General features: G+C 37.7%; 2 protein-coding genes across 4 annotated transcripts in view; one reads left to right on the top strand and one right to left on the bottom strand.

Moving 5' to 3' along the window:
* Positions 1 to 24,201, top strand: part of GLIS2 (GLIS family zinc finger 2) — a 300,390-nt gene that overhangs the window by 21,269 nt on the left and 254,920 nt on the right. The window lies entirely within an intron of this gene.
* Positions 1 to 24,201, bottom strand: part of CREBBP (CREB binding protein) — a 97,773-nt gene that overhangs the window by 9,871 nt on the left and 63,701 nt on the right. For 2 of the 3 annotated variants that reach the window (XM_049791144.1, XM_049791147.1), the window contains exons 14-27: positions 22,495 to 22,911; positions 21,684 to 21,863; positions 21,268 to 21,454; positions 16,127 to 16,245; positions 15,759 to 15,998; positions 15,187 to 15,275; positions 9,602 to 9,682; positions 8,786 to 8,842; positions 7,422 to 7,499; positions 6,860 to 6,927; positions 2,610 to 2,760; positions 1,635 to 1,781; positions 1,086 to 1,199; positions 490 to 655 (exon numbers count right to left, since the gene is read on the bottom strand). In XM_049791144.1, the coding sequence (XP_049647101.1) occupies positions 490 to 655; positions 1,086 to 1,199; positions 1,635 to 1,781; positions 2,610 to 2,760; positions 6,860 to 6,927; positions 7,422 to 7,499; positions 8,786 to 8,842; positions 9,602 to 9,682; positions 15,187 to 15,275; positions 15,759 to 15,998; positions 16,127 to 16,245; positions 21,268 to 21,454; positions 21,684 to 21,863; positions 22,495 to 22,911 (2,094 nt within the window). Of the gene's footprint in view, positions 1 to 489; positions 656 to 1,085; positions 1,200 to 1,634; positions 1,782 to 2,609; positions 2,761 to 6,859; positions 6,928 to 7,421; positions 7,500 to 8,785; positions 8,843 to 9,601; positions 9,683 to 15,186; positions 15,276 to 15,758; positions 15,999 to 16,126; positions 16,246 to 21,267; positions 21,455 to 21,683; positions 21,864 to 22,494; positions 22,916 to 24,201 lie in introns of all 3 variants that reach the window. The other variant, XM_049791146.1, reaches the window with a different exon arrangement.

Genomic DNA, 24,201 nt, shown 5'->3' with positions numbered 1-24,201 from the left:
TAGCATGTAAGGAGTGGCAAATGCTACCTTTGCCATCTTTAACTTATTTCCTTGGGTACACGTGTGATATTCTCCAATTATGAAAATCATCTTTTTTCTCTTCAAGTGAAGAAGCTGTTTCATAAGCAGGTTTTTTTGATTTCACATTGGTAGGGTCCAGTATTCCACCTGATCCTCCAGAATCACCAGAAGCAAGCAACTTCTATAAACCTTAACATGCTACGTTCTTCCTTGCCTAAGAAGACTGCAGTGAAAGACAAGTACATAAAGGCAGGGTCTTGCACAGTCCTCTTAATGCAGAAACCAAACCTGAGGGATTTTTACTCTCAAAGGCAGAATCTCTGGAAAAATCTAAGAAAATGAAGACACTAGCCGAGAATAAAAACCCTTGTACAACACTACCACAGTTTCATGCGTTATGAAACAATATTAGCTACCTTCAAATGAAAAGCCCATAAAAATTCATTCGGGAAGAAAACAGTAGCAAACCTTGTAGTCATGAATGATTCTTTCAGCAAATGCCTTGTCCAGCATCTTCTTATACCATTCTTGTAAACGTTTGGGTTTGGGTATTTTCTGATCAGGCGGATGGCAATGAAAAATATAGTCATCTCCTTCACTTGGCGGACAGGCCCAGATGTGTCCTGTCACATACCTGTGTTTCACATACAAGAAAAAAAGTCTTAACCATTTTGACTACCATCTTAAAATATAAGTGAGATAAACTGAGATATAAGTTCAGACCTCTGGCTTTTTTTTTCTTTTCTTTATCTTTTCTTTGTAACAAAGATGCTGAAGCAATAACCTCTATTTATACAAGAGATGAGAAAAGGCCCAGGATATAATAACGAAAATTAAACATCAAGTGAACCTCTGAAAGAATTATATGCTGTCAGTTTAAGAATTCTAACAACAGAAAAAGCACCTTAGGGATAGAATCCAAATTTCTCTCTCCACTGCAGAAAAGGCATGTGTTCCACATACCTCAGAGAGAGACACTATCCCAAGTGAAAAGCTACTTGGCAACCTGGATTTAAAAAAAAGCTAAGAAAAAAGATTTCTTTCTTTACAAAGATCTCACTTACCCAAGTTTCTTCACGTACTCTAAATATCCAATGAGGATTTCATGATAAACTGCAGTTCGGAGACAACGGGGGCGGAAGAAATGAATACTATCTAGATACGATATGTACACACGCCTATAGAAATGAGAGAAGAATGACAGAAAATCATGTATGGCTAAATGTCCGTTTTGCCTACTGAGAACTTTTATACTAGATACATATACAGCCATACTGAACAAAAAAAATAATGATGACATTTTAATGGCTATTTAAGCATCTTAACATGGTATAAACCATTCTCAAAAGCAAAAGATGGGTAGCATTTTTTTTAGACAGCAAGACCATATATCAAGAGGCAAAATTAAATAGAGAATACAAAAAATTGTAACATTTTTGTTGTGATACTTGTTTTCCCCTACAAAGTAATCCACAGTCATACAAAATCTGACTTATTTGTGCCACAGAATTAAAACATATCTCCCAGTCTTCTGTATTTGAGACTAATTGTCCAGTGAATGTAGCAAGGTGTTCTCTGTGCATGCACCACCAGTAAAGAAATGAAAGAGGTACCTTGTATTTGGAGGGGGGCAATCCGAGCCATACTCCTGTACATGCATGCCAAAGAAGCACACATCTACGCCGTCTATCTCCTCAAAAGCAAACAGAGCTTTGGTACGGTAAGGGAAAGATTCTGACATCTCACCAGAATCCACAAATCTGAAGGGAAGGGTGGCAGGAATAGGAAAAAAAATAAACAAAAACCAAACCAACAAAAAGCCAATTATTAAATCAGTGTCCTACCAGAATGAGGGAATTCTTTTTAATCTTATTTTTAACTCATTAGAAACATTTATGCAGAAATTAAAGAGGGTTTGATCTGAGCTGTATTAGAACAGGGAGTCCTGCTACTATTAAAACTCATGGAAAACATTTTCCATATAGTTAACATACAACTGAACAGGCAAGCATTGGGTACAAGAGCATCCTCAGAAACCACAAGCCTTTAAATAAGTTGTAGAGTAGAAAATCTGATACATTATGAGGAAGTGATGTCACGTAAACACTGTCTTTATGAATTAAAGGCAAAATACTTTATAGGATAAAACTTTTAAGGTTTTCATTTATGATGAAGCAAATTAAAACTAACTTCTGAAAGCTAAAGTATTTATAAGAACACAACAAAATGAAGGAACAGTAAGGAACAGAATCTCAGCAACTGTTCTGAACTAAACTATGAATTCTATGATGCTAACCAAAATGTGGTCAGACTCTCTCAAGATTTAGTAATACAAAGTCATAATATTCCAACCAAACCCAGGATGTCCCCACTACCTCCCCAAACAGTCAAATACAATGGTTACCTCCTCTGAGTTCATTTACTGCATACTGCTTTTTTTACCTTTCATTATCTTACTCATACCTAACTTTCAAAAATGTGCAAAGGGATTAAGGTGCAAATTGGCACAGTTTTGCAGTATTTATGCAGGGAGACTTAAAAAATAAAATAAAATCAAGATCTCATTTACTGTAATTAATAGAACTAACCTGGATTTCATTCCTGGTTTAACTTCTACTGTCTTATCTGAACTTGCTACTACTCTGACAAAGACCTCTCCAGCTTCAGGATGATTCTGTCGCCGCAAAAATTTGTTTACTCTATCTTCCAAATGGTTTCCTAAACGCGTAGTCTGTAGCCCTAGAAATGAAGAGGGACAACATGACAATGGAAACATTAATAGTGGAGAAATCGCTGTTAAGTTCAGGGTGTTACCATGCTTGTAAGGTCTTTCAGCTTGCTTCTCTGTATAGAAATAGGCTTTTTTCCCTTTGTTTTACCTCCATGTGAAGATTTGGTGGTTTCATTTATGCAGCCAAAATTAAAAAAGCAAGACCATCCATGTTTATACCCAAGCCTTAAGTGGTCACACCCTATCATGGAAGCTAAAACCACTATAGTGGGAAAATTACTCAGTAAGTGAACTAACAAAGAAGGTTTTACATCGCATTTTTAAATTTGCAGGCTTATTTTATGAACACTGCAAATGTTTTCTCCTAACAAAAACACTATCTGGCTGTTTGACAGAGATTACATCACTTTATAGATCTGGCTCAATGCCACACCTTTTCAAGCAAAGCAAAGCAAATCAACAGAAATGAAAAGCCTTTTGACTTCAATGGAGATTTCATTGCGTTTTCTTTTCTTTTCAAGAGAGCTTTTAGATTGAACAGTTACAGTAATCTCTGCATAAAGCTTAAATATTTCTTGCACAGCGATAGAGGTCTTTAAAAGTTCAAGTCCACATATTGTCCAGATCCCCTCTCTCAGTCTTTACATTTACTGTTTTTGTAGTATTACAGGATGTGATGGTTTTCAAATAAATCCACCACAAATTACAGAAATTAAGATGAAGATTTTGGTTTAATTTAAGAAAACAGAAGTAGCACACTGTTTTGACTTGAAGATTTATGACTATTTCTCTTATCCTGCTGTACTTATTTTATCAACTAGTATTTCTACTTCATTTTTATGGTCAATCTGCTATCTTTTCCAAAGTGGAAAAAAGATGGTGCAATCTACAGTTGTTCGTTTTACTAAAATGCATTTAATTTGCAGCTCTCCATTGCTTCATTTTTCAGTTGTTATTTGGCTACTGATACAAGGCTGTTGGTTCTTCTTCCTGACTACTGAGCTTGCATAGAGAACGCTGCAGTGAAGCATCTATGCTAAATATTACTTTAAACTCCAATACTGGAGAAAAAAGCCACATATGCTCAAAGGAAGATCTCACTTTAAGGGACTTATATACTTAAGATTTTATTTTACAATCAGTCTGTAGAAATTGCCAAACATGGCAATCTTGTTTTATATCTTTTAGTCTGTCCCCTTGTCCACTGAGATTCTGTGGTTATAACTAGCACAACATGCCTAAATATCATTTACCTGGGAGCCAATAATTAAATTTAAAGGCATATTAAAGTAAAAATACACTATGCCCTTTACCAATTCCAATACACTGTCCTTTCCCAATGCTTCCCAGCCCAATATAATATATTGGGCTTTCCAATAGAAATCCAATAGAAGGGAGTTGATTTTAAAGGAAATTCGAAGAATTTTAAAGAAATTTCACAAATACTTTCTGAAGAAATTGTTTCATTTTGTTGATTTCTCCAAAGCCAAACAGAAAAAAAGAAATGGCTCCATTTCAGCTAATGAGTTAGTACATTTTTAGAAAGCCATTTTAGTTAACTCTACTGTCTTCTTGTGTTTTCATTTTATCATTTTTCCAATGCTAAGCAACCAAAGGATATCTGCTTCCTTCCTTATGTTGCAATACATTAAGACTTGAAAAACAAACAAAAAAAAGACCAGATAAGAAGATGAAAGAAAGAGGCAGCATTAAGATTACATGCATCATAAGGAAAGGATCTAAAAGCCACATATTTTGATCTATTACAATGTGCAAATTCTTTTAGAAAGCAACTGGATTTTGGGTTTTGGACACCTCTAATGTATGTACTTCCAATAAAACCTCAGGTCTCAATGAAAACTGCAGTGCAAACTTGAAAAAAGGCATCCAAACCATTAAAAATACAGAAGGCTTTCAGGTTGCTTGAGTACAGAAGTTTTGTTGCAGTAGCAATGGCCAGACATTTGTTACTGGATGAGTAATCAGATAGGAAGAAAGTCAGACTTCTGGCTTACTGTGACTTTTTGTCAGGAAACTACTTTGGGTGATTTATTTATCAGGATATCCTTTGTCTTTGAACATCTCTGCATCAGCTACTGGCTAAGTAATATTTGTAGATTTTCTTAGTAGGAAAAATACTTCAAAAGTTAGGAATTTCACAGCATAATCCAGCTGTACACTAGTGTATAGGTTATATTTGGCATGCTATCAGACAGCTTTATGCAACTTACTTGCAATGTGGTTAAGATAAGCAATTTTACTTGATATACATTAGGAACATGAATGTTACTATAACAGCTGAGCAACAGTTTGTAGCTGAGGGATGTGCTATCTTGATTATTAGCATTGTGCCAGCATGCTTGAGAGAGCACAGAAATATTGATGGCAATTCAGTAAGTAAAGGTTTTTATGGGGAAGGAGGGGGAGAGGAAACATGTTAACATTTCAAACTTTCATTGCTTATGTTTGGTTTTAGGTCAGTATTAAGACCAACATTTTGACAACAAGAGTAGGCTTTCCTTCCCTTTCTTGTGCTTCCCCTAGAGCACTACTAAAGGAAACTGATCTCAAGACCTGAGCCCACCAGTGGATTACAGCTGGCAGCAGGACTCATAAATCATCATGGGGAAAAAAACCCCAAGATGGCCAAACAGCAGGAAAAGGAGAAGGAAAAGGAGATCAATGGAAAGGAAAAAGCACCATTATTTCCCTATCCAGATCCCCAAAGAACAGAATGGTTATCTTGAACCAAATGGTTGGTTACTCAAACTTTAAGCAATGTCACAGAACTGCAGACATCCAAGGAATTGCATACTTATTTAAGCTAATTTACATCAATATATGCTGTAAAGTCAGCACATAATAGAAGAGACATCTAGTTTAAATGGTTATCTAAAACTACATTTTTATGTCATCATTTTATTAATGTTCTCTTACAATCTTAATCTGTCTTTAATGAGACTAATTTTAATCTTTTTTAACAATACTATCTTGCATGTGTCAAGTTACTCTAGAGACCATTTTGATTACGGTAACCTAATATGTCTCATACAGCATTATCATCTCCAAACTATCCCCCTTCAAATCTCTTATGCAATCAACCACACGCAAAGTTATCAAGAAGTTACATTTAATGCAAAACCACTCTTTTATTACAATTTGGAAGATTCAGGCTTGCAAAGTCACAGTATGACAAGGTAATGCCCAGAACCTCCAAGGACCAAAGAACAACAAGGGAGGAATCAGGTGTACCTGCAAGTTCTAGTTGTTCACGTGTCTGAATCACCCTCTTGGTTTCTACACTCACTTTAGTTTTCTACTTTATGCCACTGACACTGCATTTTCAATGCTAGGCCCTACTCTTCCCCCTCCCAAACACTTATGGGTAAAAGTTATTAAATTATGTTCCCTGATGCTAAATGCATGCAAAGAATGCCTGTGTAAGGATGACTAAGGAGACTGAGACAACTTGACCTGGCAGCTTTTGGCACTCTGTTTAGTGCACATTTCAACAAGATTATGACAATGCTTATTTCCAAGAAAATCTAGACATGTTGTACAATTGGTTACTTATTTCAGTGGACAGTTCTTATACCACAGTCCACTCTAGAAGCAAGAAAAGCTCTTCAAATACATTAGTACTTGGCACTACCACAGTGCACCTGAAATGCAGTACAACTTGTTACTACATGTTATTGGAAGGGCACAGAGGTGACAGTAATTTACTAGTTTCAACACTACATGGCAACATGTCTAAATATAGCCAGTAAAGTGCATGCAGCCTGATGGTTCTCCAGTCCTCCTGTCCTGTCGTGTTCCCCCCCCTTTTCTTTTCTTTTTTTTTTTTAAAATCTTAGAAAAATAAGGACATAGATGCCAAATACCTCAAGCAGCATTAAGACTGACCACAAACACATAAAGAGCAGGTCTTTAAAATGTTGATTAAAATTCTGACAGCTACTAAAGCCTTGGGCTACACTACTCCCCATTTTGCAAATGTTCCTGTACTGTCTATCATGACAACAGAAAAGTCTCAATCAAAAAGCTAATAGGGGTGGCAGGGAGAAGATGAAAGTTGAAGATAAAACCCAGAAATATCAAACTCACTTTTAGCACTGAATTTGTTTTCTTTGCGTGTTCTACCAGTTTTCTTCAGACAATTATCACAGACAAACCTATTGAGAAAAAAAAATTGCCAAAAACTTAGCATAAACCCATTAGTGGCTAGCTTAAGCCCAATGTTTGAACCCATAATGTACAAGTCAGAGTACAATATATTTTTCTCTGGATTTGAACAGTTTGTATCTCTCCATTTTTGAGGGACTTAAAGCCTTTATGAGCTGATTTAATTCTGCCAAGCAGTTACACCTGCACCTGTGTGCTGTAGTATACAAACTTACCTCCAACCAGCTTCCATTTAGTAGTTAGAAAGAAACCACAGAAACCTGCATATATGAACAAGTTGGTTTCATGCACATTTTCATCTGAATATACTGAAATGAGACCCCAAACACCAAAAAAAGTATTTTATTCTGAAAGGCTTTGTCCTTTTGTATTCAGTTCTTGAAGGGCAGGGACTGCATATTAAAGAGCAAAGCCAGAAAGTCTTAAATATATAAACTACATTGGTCTTACTGTATGAGGGTTAAAAACCTAACAAACATCTTACCCTGAGGGCCAAATAATATCATAATGTAACACACAAATCTGGTGCATCTTCCGACCACACTCTTTGCAGTCAACAAACCTGAGAAGAAAAAACAGCAGCCAGTCACTTTTGTTGTTAGGCAAGTAATTTTCCAGAATTCAGCAAGAAAGGACTTTCTAACTGTCTGCTAAGAACGGAATCAACTTCGGCAGGCCCAATTTATGTGTTAGTTTAAAAAAATTACTCATTAGAATAGCTTCCAATATACATCTATTAATCTCACGTGCAAATAAGATTTATATATATATATTATAAAAATTGTAAAACATACTAGTTTAAAAATGTGAAATGAGCTTTCAAGCACAACTGGTTCCAGATCTTTTTTATCCTCTTCTAAGCAGAGTTCTGACTTTTTCCAGCTTCAGCGAATTCTGCTCAACAGTACCTCTATGGATTTAATTTTCAATTGTTGCAACAACCACAAGCTGACTAAATGGTTGCTCAACTTACTGTAAATGTAAAAACTAGTAATTCGTGAATCACTGTGCCAAGAAAACATGTATTAGCTTGTCTTTGCCTGCATGGGTCTGCTGTAGGGTTTTTTGTTGTTGTTGTTTGGGTTTTTTTTCCCCAAAATAGTATGTCAAAATTCTGTTAGAAGTTTTCCCAGTCAAGACTGCAACACTGGTTATGAAGCCAAATGCACTGAGGTGTACCTCAGAAGTCTGCCTTTAAAGGTCTAGGGGAGGAGCTCTATTTAGTATTTGCAAAGATGAGAAAAGGAATCAAAATGTATTACATATCAAACTGCCAGAGAACAAAGGAGCAGTAAGATAAAGTCTTGTTTCAGTTAGTTAAGGACAGCAGGAAAAGCAGCACAGTGCTACTGAAGAAATGTTCAGCTTGGCTTTTGCTGAACTTCCCAAGGGTAATAAACCGAAGGAAGGAGGATGGCTCTTTCAAGTGGGCTAAGCACTTGGGTGAAGAGAAAAATGTGTTTTACAAGCCTAGCTAAACTGGAAGAGGAAAATGCAGAACACCCCCACAGGTACTGAGGGCTTGATTGTGAAAGGCTCTGTAGGATGGAGGGCTATTTTCAGCCAGTTGCACAGTGCCTTGCAAAATACACCTAAGGAATTATCCAAATAAACAGAACTAGAAACTGCCATTAAAACAGGCTCACATTTTCCTCTTGGATATCAATGGTAGACATCACGTTTGCATGTTGTGCTACGAACTCTAGATAAAGATTCTGCAGCATGTTTGGGCAGAGGTGGAGATAAAAGGAAGACTTCTTTATTCACTGCCTAGTTTCTGAAGTGCTGGTTAAAGGACAAGTGAAAGTGATAAGATTATCTCAAGAAAAACAACAGCCCGGTACTTACGGCTCTGGATCTAGTGTATCGTTTTTCTTCTTTTCAAACTGATCCTTAGAGATGGTTCTAGAGACAAAGAGTTAATATGAAAACTCAGTAGTACCTTTATATCAGAGCCTAAGACAGTATTATGCTTTTCTGAATTGCAGCAAATGAGCAAACCTCAAGTCAGAAGAAAGCATATCAGTATTTATTTTCTATTCAGAGAAAGCAATTCCGTTTATTTTATTTTAAGCTACAGAAAATATTTTTCCCATTTCACTTTCTGTGTAAATTAAAAGCAAAATAAGAGATACCCAAGCATACACATAAATTTAAAATCATAAAGAATGAGGGAAGCTATCATCAATAAAGCAACCACCTTCCAAACCAGCTTGTATTCCTCAAATCTTAGAGCATCTTATTTTCTGGTCAGGTTAAAGACAAGCCCTTGGTTTCATACGCAAAAGCTGTACTTCAAAAGGTGAGACATCAGAGTTAGCTGAAGTCTTTCATTTGAAAAGGTAATGAATTAATGACATTTATTGACACAGCTGCCCCCCCGCCCCGCAATCACATTATCTAGTGTCTGCCACCCTCTGCACCAGTCTACGGGCAGCTCTTGACTAGCGCAACCAGACACAAGCGACCTTGTTGGGCAGGCTAATAGACCCAACACAGTAACAACTCTTAATCATCTGTTACTGTAAAATCTCTTATTAGTAATAAAGTAGGCATTTCCCCATGAACACCACCACCGGCCACAGGGTTTTACTATCAAATCAGGACTACACATCACCCCTCCCATCTAAAAGGGCAGCATGCAGAAAAAAGGAAGCGACTTACGTTTGAGGCTGGGAAGGGTCATCACCCAGGGTGACATTCTCCCCCTGGATTTCAGTGAAACACTTCTCACAGAAGTGATACCTGTCAGCAAGAAGGCCATATTTGGGTGAACTGGTCCAGCACAACATACAGCCACCCAAGCACGGAGCCACCAACCAGAGCAGGGCAGATCACCACGACGAAAGGGGGGGCGTTGTTGGTTGATTGATGGGTCAGTGTGGACAATGAGGAGGAACAGAGGGAGGGGAGGGCAGGATTAGAGAACAGGGGAGGGAACAAACAGCACAGACGTAAGAGGTAAGACGCAAACACCAAGACAACACAGAGCAGAAAGCCAAGGCAAAGCACAGATTAGCATTCGGTCTCATTTTATACATTACTAACAAGTTGTCGGGCGTCAAATTCAAAATTTGAGGAGGATTCATGAAGTAGCTACCAAGCGCTACGTTTGTATAGACTTCAAATTTAAGAATTTGGATTTGATTTGCATTACTTAGGAAAAAATGCTCTTTGATTCCAGGCTTGTGACTGATTGCGTTTCCTTTGGGTAAAAAAAGAGCCTGTTAAAAAGCTTTAAGAACACATTTATTACAGATTTAAGTAATTAGAAAACATGCTGAAAGCGTTTACTGATTGTCAGTAAAAACTCTAAAAGCAGAAACACTTGGTATTGAAAAAAATCTACAAAAAAATATGAAATTCAAAAGTTATTTGACTATAAGATTAAATGTGACCAATTGCTCAGCTCATATTATTTAATATAAATGAAACCAAATCCATACTCTAGACAAACATTTAACAGAAATGCAATTATGGGTCAGAGTTTCCAGCCATTTATCTATATAAGTACAATATATGTATATATGTGAACAACATTAAATATTGTACATACATACAATATATTTATCAGGTACATTAAAAATGAGGAATTAAGCTTTACAAATTGAATATGAGACTAGGTACAATTTTTGGTCACCAGACCAAGAGCCAATCCAAGTTATACTCAGCAAAACCAATACTGCAGTTTAACAAACTAAGCTGAGTAAATTGGAATACAACTCTATGAAAATACAATCTGCATTTGAAAAAAAATAAAATCAAAGTTACACAGATTTTTTTTTTTGTGGGATTTTTTTGTTTGTTTGTTTCAGATGAACTGGAACCAAAGTTGTCAGGGTCATTAAAAAAAAAAAAAAAGAGGCTAAATGTTTGGAAAGGATATGAATTCACACATGAACAAAGGTAACAAAGAGAGGCCACAGCTGTAAAATGCAGGAAGGCCACAAAGGATCATCAAAATAAAGGATCAAGAGTGAGAAAGTATAAGCAGCAACGGCAGCACAGTAAAACGCAGTTTTAGTACTCAAACACTAGAACCGTACAAATGGTAAGTATAAAAGGCATCAAACGAGACTCAACGTTACAATGAACCAACAACTTAAGGGATGGAGATTAATAAATATGGCAGCTTGCCCCTTCAAACATGTACTCATACACTTAAACTACTGTAATCCAGGTGACAGATCTCCAAGGCTGTGCTTTCCTGGAGACAACCAAAAACATTTATAGGCACTTATTGCAATGTATGGATCAGAATTTCCTCCTGCAACATGCACTGGCCATCGCATCACCACTACATGTTTTCTAAATACTTGTGAAACACAGTGCAAGCAAGCAGGACTGGGTCCTTCCACAGCGCCCGATTAATCGGGGAAAGATGTTCTGCGGAGCAATCTGTGTCCTCCCCAGGCTGGAGCCAGGTCCATGTTACCATAGCATAGTTTACAAGAGCCTGAAAACTTCTGCAAAGTCTGCCAGCTGGCTCAGGCTTCAAGAGCTACTCTGCTAGCCAAGAACCACTTAAATGCAGCAGCACACTGAATACTCCCGTCTACCGTGGGATTGACACAGGAGAAAGGTGTATTTTATTCTAGCTAATATAGCCCATACTGAGATATCCACATAATCCATCTTACCAGCAGGGCAGCTGCAACTTTGATAGCAACCATGTGAGCTAAAATGCCATGCTCTTTGCCTGGAGGGCTGCTTGCCAGCCTACCACAAGTTAAACTGCAAGTGACTTCTCTTCTCCTGGGTCAGCTCAACTAGGATTAAAGACATCACCCTCCCAAGGAAAACCAAGGCTTTTGGAGCTGATAATGTAACAGAACAAGACCAGGAGAAAAAAAAAAAAAAGTATTCCATTAATTTGTAATCATTGGGAGTGATAAATATATCATGGTTATTACAGAGCAGTATTACAAGAGAATTTCAGGAGCAGATACTGACACTGCACATCTCATTTACACTGACTTAACTTGCCCCTCACCCCATACCCCTAAATTGATACAGCATCATCTAATAATTAAAAAAACCAAAAACCCACCAAACACAACAGGTTCAGAATTTTATATCCTTTTACACGTTGTTCATGTCCTTTTTTTCTATAATGTGCTTCTTTAAATTTTTCTTCAATTAACAAAACCTTCTAAGTATTTTCCTTACTAACAAGGATGCTCATTTTAAGAGTCAGATTGGGAAGGACTGAAACACACGAGTACGTAGCCAGAAAAATCCATGGTCAAGGCTCCTATTAATACTTTGCTACATTTAAACAACCCAAGAAAAGGTTAATTCTGATCCATTTTTAGAATAATTTATGGGCTCTCAAAGCACTCGTGAAACTGAGCAATGAGGCTGCCTTTGATACTGGATTTAAGTTACACTGCAGAAATCTAACTAGCTCCACCAGCACAGATATTTCACCCTCTGCTCATGCTGTGGCTCCAGGAAGCTCTGTCTCACAGGGATGAGTGCTTTGGTTCAGCAGTGTGTTAAGCACGTGCTCCAGTGATCCACAGATCCGAAGGGGAGCACAGGATTTTACATGCTGCAGAACTGCAACCTAACACTAGCAAGAGTCAAGCCTTAATTCATGATATTAGAATGAGGAAATAAAAATTGAAATACAGTGAAAATGAATCACCTAAAGATCATGAATATTTGTCCATAAAATAACAAAGGTGAAATAATAGCTATAACTTATTATGAATATGGACCCTCAGAAACAGAGATTTGCTTGTGATTCACTGGTTTTTGCATTTCACTACAAATATTCAACAAAACCCATAGAAAGCATACAATATTCTAGTTATAACAGTCATAGAAAATCCGAAGAATGTACTTATTGCAACACATGAAAAATGAAAAGCTTTTCAAATGCAGACTGTTCAGGTGACTGATTCCTGTTTATCAAAGAGTAAAACTATGGTTCAATACCGAAGTCCAGAAAATGCTCAATCTCTGCATTAACAGGTAAATTTCCAACTGTAATTAAGTGCATTCAAAGGAAATTCTAAATTAGTAACTGGATGCTAGTACTGATATGAAATACCAATCAGTTTTCTCAACTGGATATTCGCACATTAAGTATATTTTCTGAACGCTTACTTTAACCTAAACTTCTGCCTTATTATGGAAGCCAAACAGCTCTATACCAAATAATTAACTTTTAATCATTGAACTGTAGTGCCAGGGTTCATTTATTCAATGGTGCCTAAATATTCTTAGTTGTAATTTAGTTATGCAATACACTGGACTTTAAGTACATCCAATTTTGTCTGTTCCATAAATGGACAAAATCAAAAAGCTTTGACCAATTAAGGATCTGCTGGAACCACAGAATTTGTTTTTCACTAATTTGCTACTCAGTTAAGAAAAAAAATCTGAGATTTGAAGATCACTGTCACAGGAAACAGTTAATTTGACTGTTTTAGAGCAATACAGCTGATGAATAAGGGCTTTCTATGATCTGATAGTCCAAATGCACACTTAAAAATACAGTGATTGATCTTTAGAAATATTTTGTTAAAAAATCCAACCCAAAAAAGCCTCATTCATCACTCAATTTACTTGGCCTGAAATAGAAAACCAGAAAGCCCCCCCCCCCCGCCCCTCCCTAACCACCCCAAATTCCAAAACCCTAACCCTTTCTCAAGACATCTGGATGAACAGAAGTCTATACCTACTTCTGTTCTATTCCTGGCCTACTGACACTTAGACAAATCACCTCCCTTTTATTAATACCCTTTTAGACTAAACTCAGTGTAAATGGGTTATCGCATGTATAACAGGTAGGAAACTAAAATAATGCATCACTGAGTCCAGGAGTCCAGAGGAACCCACTGCCCCATCAACCCTGGACTTCTCGCTAGCAACTAACATTGCCTTCCACAGAGTAATCCAAATGATTTAATACTAACTTAAATAGGAAAGGTATAACTGAAAGAAAATGACCTCTTCTTCAATTATTTTTGAAGTTACCATTCTTTTAAAATACAGTACTACCTGGATGCATAATATTTAAAGTATTTGAAATTCTACCACACAGAGTTGGTATTTAAGGGTTATTTTTTCCCCCACTTCTAGTACTGAAGTACTATCCCTTTAAACAGATTTTAATTGCTTTCTTTCTCTTCCGACTGTACTTTTTTTGGAGATCACAGCGGCTGAATAAAACCTTTTATGAGAGCTCGTGAATTTACATTCCTCTGCATCAATACTATCTGCCTCACAAAGGTCACCTAAGACCCAACATATAACGTAAGACAACCCATTTTTATCTCCCATACTGTGCTGCTTCAGCTTGGTGGTACACAACAGTCTTGCAGCATCATACAGCATGTTTGGTGACGTAGGGATCGCCCTAAGAGAGACTAAAGGCAAGCACTGACTGTCTGAATTAGTTCTCTAACTTCAGTTAGACAACAGCCCGCTGTGCACTTCAAAGTTGGCAAGACTTACAGACTGCCAAGCAATTGGTAACTTTGTTTTAAACAGGGAAAAGGAAGTTTGTGTCTTAGCCCACGTATGTTTTGCATTTTTTTTTGTTGGTGGGGGGAACATCTAAGAAACCAAAGCCAAGTTCTAAGTTTGCTTTGTTATTATAGCACTGTTGATTTAAGCATTAAATGGAAAAGTAATATTATAACAATTGTTTAACAATCATACAAACACCAAATCCTAGTAGTAATCAAAAAATAATAAAAACTAGTGTTTTCATAGCTTCTCATGGAATCTCTGGGTAGTTTTCAATGCTAATTCAAAACTAATTTAAATAGAGGTACTAACTAGGAAGAGAGAATGTAAAGTCTTGCAATGAATCACTGTACCCTTTACTTTGCAAATTCTGACACTAATTTGAAAACAAACCTGTGTATTTTTACAGTTCTCCCAGAACAAGGTAACATGATTTCTCAGTGCCTTTTTGTAGTTCTGCCCTTCTCCCTCCAGCAAGCCCTGCTACTCTTTTTGTGGAAAATGTGGACAACGTCAGTTCCACTTAACTGATGCATGGTGCAGCCTAGCTAATAGCAAGCACTTAAGTACAGTGTGTATTAAGCTGCAGTACAGGAAACTACAGGGGTCACCTGCAAAAGGACAGCATGCAAAGATACAAAAATAATTTTTTCCTGACTTGCTGACAAAGGAAAGAAAAAGTTAATAATCATCCTCCTCCGTATGTGCAGAGAACTCAAAGGATCTCACTTCCTGAATAAGGAAAAAAGCCAAAGTCAAGGACTTACCTATTCTGGTAACTGTAGTAGGCAGCATCACGAGGAATAGTACACAACTGCTTGCCGTAGCAGCACAAGGTCTGTGGAGAAAACTCATACTGCAAAACAATGGTGAAAAAAGAAGCTTTAAAATGTAATCCCATGTTAATCAAGTATCTATTAGGCAAACCTGATGCTTACAGATATCATAATACATTGTTATGTTTATCACACTCTTCCAAGCTATTGTAAATATATTAGCACAGCTCTCAATTTAATTATAATTATTAAATATATAAGCTAAATAGCTGACCTTCTAACCACCTACAACATACATGGGAAACAAGCAAAGCATTTTAGTATTGCTTATGACCAAAAGAGGTGTTCTCCAAGGGAGAAAAATGCAACAATAACAGAACAGCAGCAAGAAGGATGCTATCTACCCTTTTTAGCTCTTAGCATGCTTATAATAAAGCCAAACTTTTAACAAACCTTTCATTCAGTATTTCAGTTTTTAAAAAAGGAGTACAAAGCACATGTTTTATCTGATTAATCTAGTTAGGCTCTTTGGAAGAATACGACTCCATCCCTGGAATACATACCTTGCGCCCACAACAGTAGCCAAGTGATTGCATAACAGGATCAATTTCTTGTTCAAACACCTCCGCAAGTTTAGTGCAAAACTTATAGACCCTGGAAGTCTTGCGATTGTAAAGCCAGGCATTGTTAAACATTAGCCAAACATCATCCACATACTGCCAGGGTTCTTGGTACTGGCCAGTATCCAATTTACGTTTAATGGTTGAAAGATCCATAGGATTCTTCACAATGTCAAAGTAGTCCTTTAAACACACACACAAAAACCTTTATTTTTAAGATGTCAACTGTTTACAATATGTTGAACAGAAAAGACAAAATCTTTATATGAGCCAAGACAAAACATAAAAACACTTTTTTAATGCTAACTCACCGGAATCCCTAAAAGCTGGGGATCCACAGGCTGTCTAAAAGGTAGAGACTCTGGGTCCTGCCGGTACAAAGCTTCAAGGGTAGGCATGAGAGCCTGCCGCAGCTCCTCAGGTTTGAAAACTGTTAATGAAAGTCAGAAAGGTTAGAAAATTTCTTTCCCACATTTCCTGACCTTGACTCCCCTTAAAAAAAACAAACAACGATGTTAACATCGAAGTCTTGAGAGGGATTTCCTGATCTGCATAGCTGATTAGAGTCAAACCTTACCATCAAGAGGCTACCATGCAGTTTTTAAGTTTACCTAAATCACAGTAGGTGATACTCCCAGAATAAGGAGGTAGGAACAACTGTAGCCTGTGACGATACATATCCTAGAGCATTAAAAAACAAACAAAAAAATCCACACACAACTTATCCAGAACCAAATTAATTCAATTGCTTCAACACGGATGAACATTAGCTCTTCAGAGAAAAGACTAAGTGGATTCTCCTCTCCCTCCCTTCTAACCTTGTTTGCTATTTCCAAGCCAACATTCTTCCAGCAAAAAACACCATAGTGGACAGGGCCGAAGAGCCAGCTCCACAGAGAGTAACCAGATGTCTTGATAGCTGGCACAGGAGTTTTCTGGCCGTAGTATACAAACAGTCCCGCTCTGATGGACTGTTAATTGATTTTGAAAGTGTTAATACTTCTAGATTTATACGCATCATTACAACCACTTGGCAACAGTGGCATGGCAACAGCCATGTTTCTTACAATAGTGGATGACAAGGACAAGAAAGGCAATGCATTTTCTGAAAAATAATGATAACTTGGAGAGCTCTTTGAACATCTCAGGAGTGTAATTACATTTATTTCCTTAGGAACAGAGTCTTTAAATAGGGAACAATGCCTATTACTGAGAAAAAAAGACAACTAAGGAAAGCAAGATGGCATCTAATTCATCTACCTGGCTGAAATGAGAACGATACCAATAAAAGGGAGCGATTAGAAGTTCTGTTGGAAGCACTTAAATCAACAGGGCTACAGTAACCCCTTCCTTCGAGTCTGATCATTGCTTTTGTCACTCAAATGATATTTTGGTAAAGATATAAATTGCTTTTTGGAACTTCTAGTTAAAAATCTATAATTTTTGAAGAGTTCTTTTTCCCCCCTTTTTTAATTTGGGTGATATTTCCGAGAGGAAGTCTTTTTGTCTCAACTACACTCACTGAAATTACACGCAAAATAAAGCAAGACAAGAAATTAAGTTCACCCTACTCAAAAAATTTCTAAAGCATTAAATTCTCAATTTTTTTAACCATTTGTAGATGCTGCAACTCCTGGAAATTGTTAGTCAGGATGAAATTTTTAAGACCATTTGAGTGCACTGCCTCTAACTGAAGAGAGGATTGCCGCTCATGTACACAACAGGCACGATACCACCCAAGTCACCTAAATCACGGTAAAGGACTAAGCAAGCTGCCAGAAGGGCTTCTGCAAAGGCTTGCCTTACAGATACATCAAGATCTCATGCTGCTACTACTGAACTCAGACTCGCCAGATTAAAAACAAGATGAGCCAAGGAGGCCTACATTTGGTGTTACAACAACAAATGCATCTTGATGGTAATTTCAGCTGTTGCTACAGCTGAACTACACTGACAACATCCCAATAAAATGGCAATTGTCTTCCATATTTATTGATACCATATACGCAGACACCTTCCTGTGAAAGGAACCTTACTATATAGTCTCCATGTTTTATAAACAACTACTAAATTATATTATGGAATTCTCAGGAACAGAAAGAAATAATAAATTCTGTTCATGAGAAAAAGTATTCTCTATTGCTTCTGGAACCATCTTGCTCTGGCTCAGGTAGTTCATAACCTGGTAATCTGAATTATTTCATGCAATGAAATTTAAAGGTCAAAAAGCACCTTTTAATAATGTATTTTGGCTACCTGCTTGACATTGCTTTTAGAATTTTCCCCTGTGCTGGCCCCTATAACAACATACCACTAAGCTACAGTATCTTTCAAAATAAATCCAATCTTTATTTAAAACCAAACTACAGAGATTCAGCACACTTTTGCCAAGTTCCTTAAAGCCTAATTATCTTTGCTGATAAAGTTTACAACCTACTTTCATTTTCAAGTTTGAAAAAATAAAAATCAAAATCCAGTTATTTCGATTTATGACTTCACCTAAAAACACAAAGAAAAGTTGCCTTCATCTTTAGCCGTAAAAACCTGTTCTGCCTCTAAGGAATATGACTAATAACAGAACATTTGATCATAGGATCTCCCAATACACAGATTTTACAAGAAAGTTTCTGTTCTCCCCTCTCCCCCTTCTCCAAAATGAAATGCTCTTGGTTCTCCTCCGGTAGCTAGATGATCTTTATAAGGAGCTGGCATCCAGTTATCCCATTTTGTCTTGCATGCGTGGGTGGTAAAAAGAAAATGGGATCTTTGCCTGAATCATGATGACATATTATCTGCCAGAGAAGAGTATAATTCTACCTTTTAAAAATTTTATTTCTTTCAAACAGAGGAAATCCTGTGTATGATTACTAAGGAGAAAATTCGTAAATGAAGATGAAGACATCTTTGAAACAATAAGGACAATACACTGGTATTGTCCCCCCAAAACCAAGCCCTTGTAGGTTTTGCATTATTATGTCTTATAAAGAAGGGAAGAAACCAGTAAAACTTATCTTGAAGGTCATCAAACTAAGGCAGCTATCTACAATGAGAAGAGGAGACAGGAGCTACCCAAATGAGTATTATACCATTTCTTTTGAGAAGACTGCAAGGGAAAAGGCAAGGAATCAAAAACCTTCCTTTCTTGCTTACATTAGATTTGCAGAAAAAAAAAAAGCAAAACCAAACCAAATCAAATCCTGAATTTGGAAGGGTTCAGTTGCCCGCATTTATGAAGGCAAAACCTTGATGAGGAAGAAAAGCTTGCTGAAGGGGTGTCTGCAATTATCCAAAAAAGCTAAACTTCAAAAACTCAGGTGTAAGTGAACTGAGCAGACCAGTATCTCACCAGTATCATCTTGGTCTGTTTTCTAGCCCATACAGTATTTCCATCACTTAAATCAGGTTACAGTCTAGTTATATTAAGTGAGCACAGTCAGGCCAATGGCATTCAGTACACCTGGATGGGTGGTACAAACAGATGAGTTTCCAACTCCACAACATAAGCCACCTGTACCCAGAAAAACAATCTTCTGGTGGCCCAATGAAACTTTTCAAATATTAAGGTATCAGGCTGCAACTTGCTAAGGTATCTTATAGTATACCCTCTATGACACTTCCAACCATGCACCTTCCTTCCCCCTAGTAGCTGCAGCACGTATCTGCTATGTCCCAGGTTACTGTGGGGGATCTGGCCACATGGGAAGGAAGAAGAGCTTCCAAATACTTCTGTAACCCATGCAAACTCCAGATGAGTCTCATAGGTAGTTGTAAAATATCATATAACCCTTAAGCAAACTTCATAGTATTTGCTCTTGAATACTTCTTGGTTTGTTTAGCATTTTAATACAAATGCTCTATTAAAGTTGGACAAACTACTTGGTGAGAAAATGTCAACATTTAAAACTGTGTATACAGTTGTACCTTCCCATGGTGCACATGTATTATACTATAGGGTTACTTAGTGACACTATTTCCAAGATAAAATTGTGTTACTAAATGAGGTATTGGAAATACATAGTAACCCAGACTGAATCAGCAGAATAATTCTGCAAGAATCTTCCACTTTCAACCACTCGCCTCGATTTACTTGCAAGCATACTCCTTCTAACAAGCAGTGGTGAGTCCTTCCACTGGGAATATAACTGGTTTATAAATGCTAATAAGGTTTCTACTCCCTGTCTTAGATTTTGTTTGAAACAGGCTCTGCCATTTAGTTCTGCAGCATACTCTCATTTGGCTGGCCCACTGTGCTACAAACTGAAAATACCATCTACAGGAAAATGTGTTTTATTATAAAAAGGTGTTTAGTAATTAAATGCAACCCCAAGCATATACAGGAGATCAAGATTCAAGCTGCATAAACTTTAAAACTTTATGATTCCTTGATCATATTCTGGAAAGCATGCACCCATAACATTCTCCTAATATAACTATATGCAGTTTCCTTTGCAAGGGCAGAAGAAAAAAAAGTAATGAAATGGATCATCACTTTCCCTTTTTTGACATTTGCAGCATGTTGAAAGTACCTTTGGTCAAAAACTAAAAACTAACCACAGAAAACAAATCTCAAAAAAGCAGATGCTGAGAGACAGAGGTCTCTGAACAGCTAAGGTTTTCGAGTCCAAAAACTTAATCTTGCAGGCTCTCACAAAGTCTGCACTACAAGTGGAGTAATTTATTTTTGTCTGTTTTAAGAATCTTATTTATTTACTTCTTACTAACCCAAGGCATGCAATCATTTATATAAGTCCATTCAAGATCTGTAATGCCATCAAGTTGCCTTCTGGAAAAAATACACAGTACAGATACAGCCACATCTAAATCTATGCTAACATTGTGTATTACCTTCAGAGACTACTGATCTAACTACTTCTGAGCAGAAAGCTCTCAAATGAACATTACACTGATAACTACATAGGACTTTAAAAAAGTTTAAGTCTATTACAGCAGTCCAGCCTTGGAGGAATACAGATTCAGGAGAGAAGTCCAAGCACCTAATTCTCAGAGAAGTGAATGCTAAAACTCAGTATGGAGGCGGTATGTGCAGCCTCTAAGAGAAAAGCAAAGCAATGGATATTTTTGGTTACTGCAAGCACTCTTATTTACAATGAGCTCCCCTGAAAGGGCACTGGCCAAGATGTACATGGAGAGATACACGTATATAATTTCTCCAACAATCACTGCCTTACTGTCTTGGTCCTTTTGGGCAGAAATTGGAATCTGCGAGAAGACTGCTAGGATCAAGACCACAATAATATGCTTTTCTCACCTGTGGTTCATGTAACATTAAAGGAATCCTACTTTTAAAAATAAGTTAGAGTATTGATCTCCTAGAGCTCCATGTGCTGGAACACATGTGCAAAACAGACCTTCCAGCAGGAGCGGAGACTATGTAAAACAAATGCTAGTAAAAACAAAGTACACAAGAAAAACTCAGTTTTCACACACATACTTTTTTTGCGTGGCTGAGAAGGTGATGTGGATTGAGAAGTGGTTCCATTAGTGCCGCTCTCCTCTTCCTCTTTAGCATCTACTTTTATTTCAGGCTTCTTTTCTTCTATTTCCATTGGCTCCTGTTTCAGTTCTGTTCCCTCTGTTTCTTCTTTTGTTTGTGAAGATCCTTGTAAATCCTCCTCCACCTTAAGAAAGGATGCAATGAGATATACCATTACAACTGTGACCCAAACTTCAGTCATCAAAATATTAGTTTGAGATTGTCAAAGCACTCTCCATCCATGGCTTTCCTCAGGACAGTTACTTTCCAGTAACTACCCTCCTCTCGCCCCTTAGCTCACCAATTCAGACACATCATTAAGTGCTTTTATATCTATCACTGCTTTCAGTTAAGCTGTATAGAATCTCATTTACCTCAGTCTTAGCTTCCACTTGTGTCTCACTAGTCTCTGGCTCAGTTTCTTCAGTTTTAACTTCTGATTTGCTTTCTAGCATTGGTGCATCTGGTCCTAGTTGCTGGGAATTCGTATCAGCACTAGCAACTGAGGCAGGGGTGGGGACCCTGTTATCAATACTAGCTGCTGCCTGGGATAGCTGTTGTAAAAACAGTACAAAAGAAAGACACTGCATATATAGAAATATTTTCCTTTACTAAAAAATGAACAGCACAAAAGAGACATGAGATGATATGCTAAAACAGTGCAGAACATGGATACAGGAGCTCACTGTAGCCAAGTTTCAATATCACACATTTAATAACTCTGCTTTACAGAGGAGAAGCCAAGGAAGAATTCTGCCCCAAAAAGGCTTCTTTTACAGAGAAAACACCTGCCCAGTAAAACCCTGTACATTCCTTGAAATGTGCATTCGCCCTGACTGTATCTTAAGAGAAAAAAAATTTATGCAAATCTCATGATCAGAAAAGACCGATTCTGATTAAGGCCAAATATAGTATTAGGCCTGTTATGCCTCATCTTTCTGCACACTGCTGCGATTTTTACTTTGAGCAGTTCAAAGTCATTCAATACGCCCCCCTCCTTCAAACAATGCTGAGAACATCTGAACACACACATTTTTATACATCTCCATAATGAACCCTTTGGTCTAAAGTAGAAGCTACTGTTGACAGCTATGGGCTCTACACATTCACGACATGGTGCTATACATAGGGTGAACTCTTGTGGAATGCCACTACACAAGAAAAATGCAACTAGCTGGTACTTACTGGAGTGCCAGGTGGCTGTGCCTGCACAGATGTTGGCTGTTGCTGAGATGGCTGCGGGGTGGGCACAGATGGGGGTTGAACTGGGGTCTGAGGTTGCGGTGTGACTTGAGCCTGTGCTGCAGTCTGCCCTGTAGGTGTGCTTTGTGTCTGTGTCGCATTTGGAACAGAACCCGGTGTTGGTGTTGGCGTTTGTCCTGAAGATGAGACTGGTGTCGATGGCTGAGTGGGTGCTGCTGGCTGCGGAGGAGTCATTCCAGTTGGAGTTTGGTGCTGAATAGGTGGCATCCCAGCAGCAGTGGACACAGGAGGTGTAGTCTGATGTAGAGGTGGCTGGGTCACTGGTGGACATGGTAACTGCGCACTCTGCGGTCCTAGCATGTTCATGGAGTTGGGAAGAGCAGCACTGGGAACCTGCCCCTGCGAGAGAGAGAGAGGGGGGGAGAGAGGGAGAGGGAGAGAGGTTCTTTTATAGACATGTGACTCCAAAACTCCAGGAATCACATTTACCTTTTAAATCACAGCACTGAAGTCTTCTTTAAAAGTATACTGTAAGTCTAAACATGAGATCAGCTATAAACAATTGCTGCTATTGCAAATTGCTATGCTCTAATTTCTCTCATCGTTTTCATCAGCTCTTAGTCAATGACCTTGCTCCTAGACCTAGATGTGCCATGCACGTCTTTTTACATTAATTCTACTGGCGCAGACAGGGAATCCTCACGATCTCCAAGTAACACAGAAACCCACAGGCAGACAATCTCTAAATCATGTCATTAGCTGGGCAAAGGTCAGACTTTGCATACAAAATGGTTTCGAGCAAATACACTTTTTAGGCCAGGACTCTAGAGCAGCCCTGCTTTAGAAGACAGTTCAACACATTTAATGCCTGCCCCATTGTGCAGTGCAAGACTTAAGAGGGGTTTTTTTGTGTGTGGTTTTTGTTTGTTGGTTTGTTGTTTTTTTTTTTTTTAATTCTAATTAGACTACTCCAGATGCTTAAGAAAATTGTGGATCTGTTTTTCAGAGCAGCAACAATAAAGTATTCTGAATGCGCACAGACTTTTAAACTATACATTATATTAAAGATTGCATCAGATAGCTAATGATAAAAAAGAATACTCTATCCTCAGATGTACCTCTTACTCTTCGAAATCTAAATCAATGAGTAGTTTCCTGCAGATGAGGTTTCAAATTTAAAACACGCTTCTATATTGCCTCTACATAGTCAGTTTTATTGAACTAATTGCATTAGGAAAAAAAAAATAAAAACGTTCACCACAAAGGTGGTCAAACAACTGAGCCAGGGCCCAGGACATTGTAGATGCTCTTTCCTGAACATAATCCAAACTTCACTTGACAGAACACTTCGTAACCTGATCTAAGTTATCTCTCATTTGAGGATGGGGCTGAACTAGAGAACTCTGGAGGTCTCAACTAACCTAAATTACTTGGACTCCGAGTTAAAAAAAAAAAAAAAAAAAGGCGCCTCTCCCTGTGCAAAAACATATACTTTGGCATCATAAGCACAGTTGCTACTTCACTGACTACTACTGTTAACAGAAAAATGTTACAGAAAAAAACACAACCAATTTTCTGTTCCGAAGCAGAGAGGTTAAAACAAACTTTAAAAGATCTTCCCCAACCACTTCATTGTAATTCTCGATTTAAAGTAAGCTACTAACATCCACACAAAGACAAAAGCATATG

Source organism: Accipiter gentilis, chromosome 33 (genome assembly GCF_929443795.1).
Source record: "Accipiter gentilis chromosome 33, bAccGen1.1, whole genome shotgun sequence".
Taxonomy (NCBI): Eukaryota; Metazoa; Chordata; class Aves; order Accipitriformes; family Accipitridae; genus Astur; species Astur gentilis.
The sequence above is the reverse complement of the archived record's forward strand: the minus strand, read 5'-3'. Positions and strand labels throughout refer to the sequence as shown.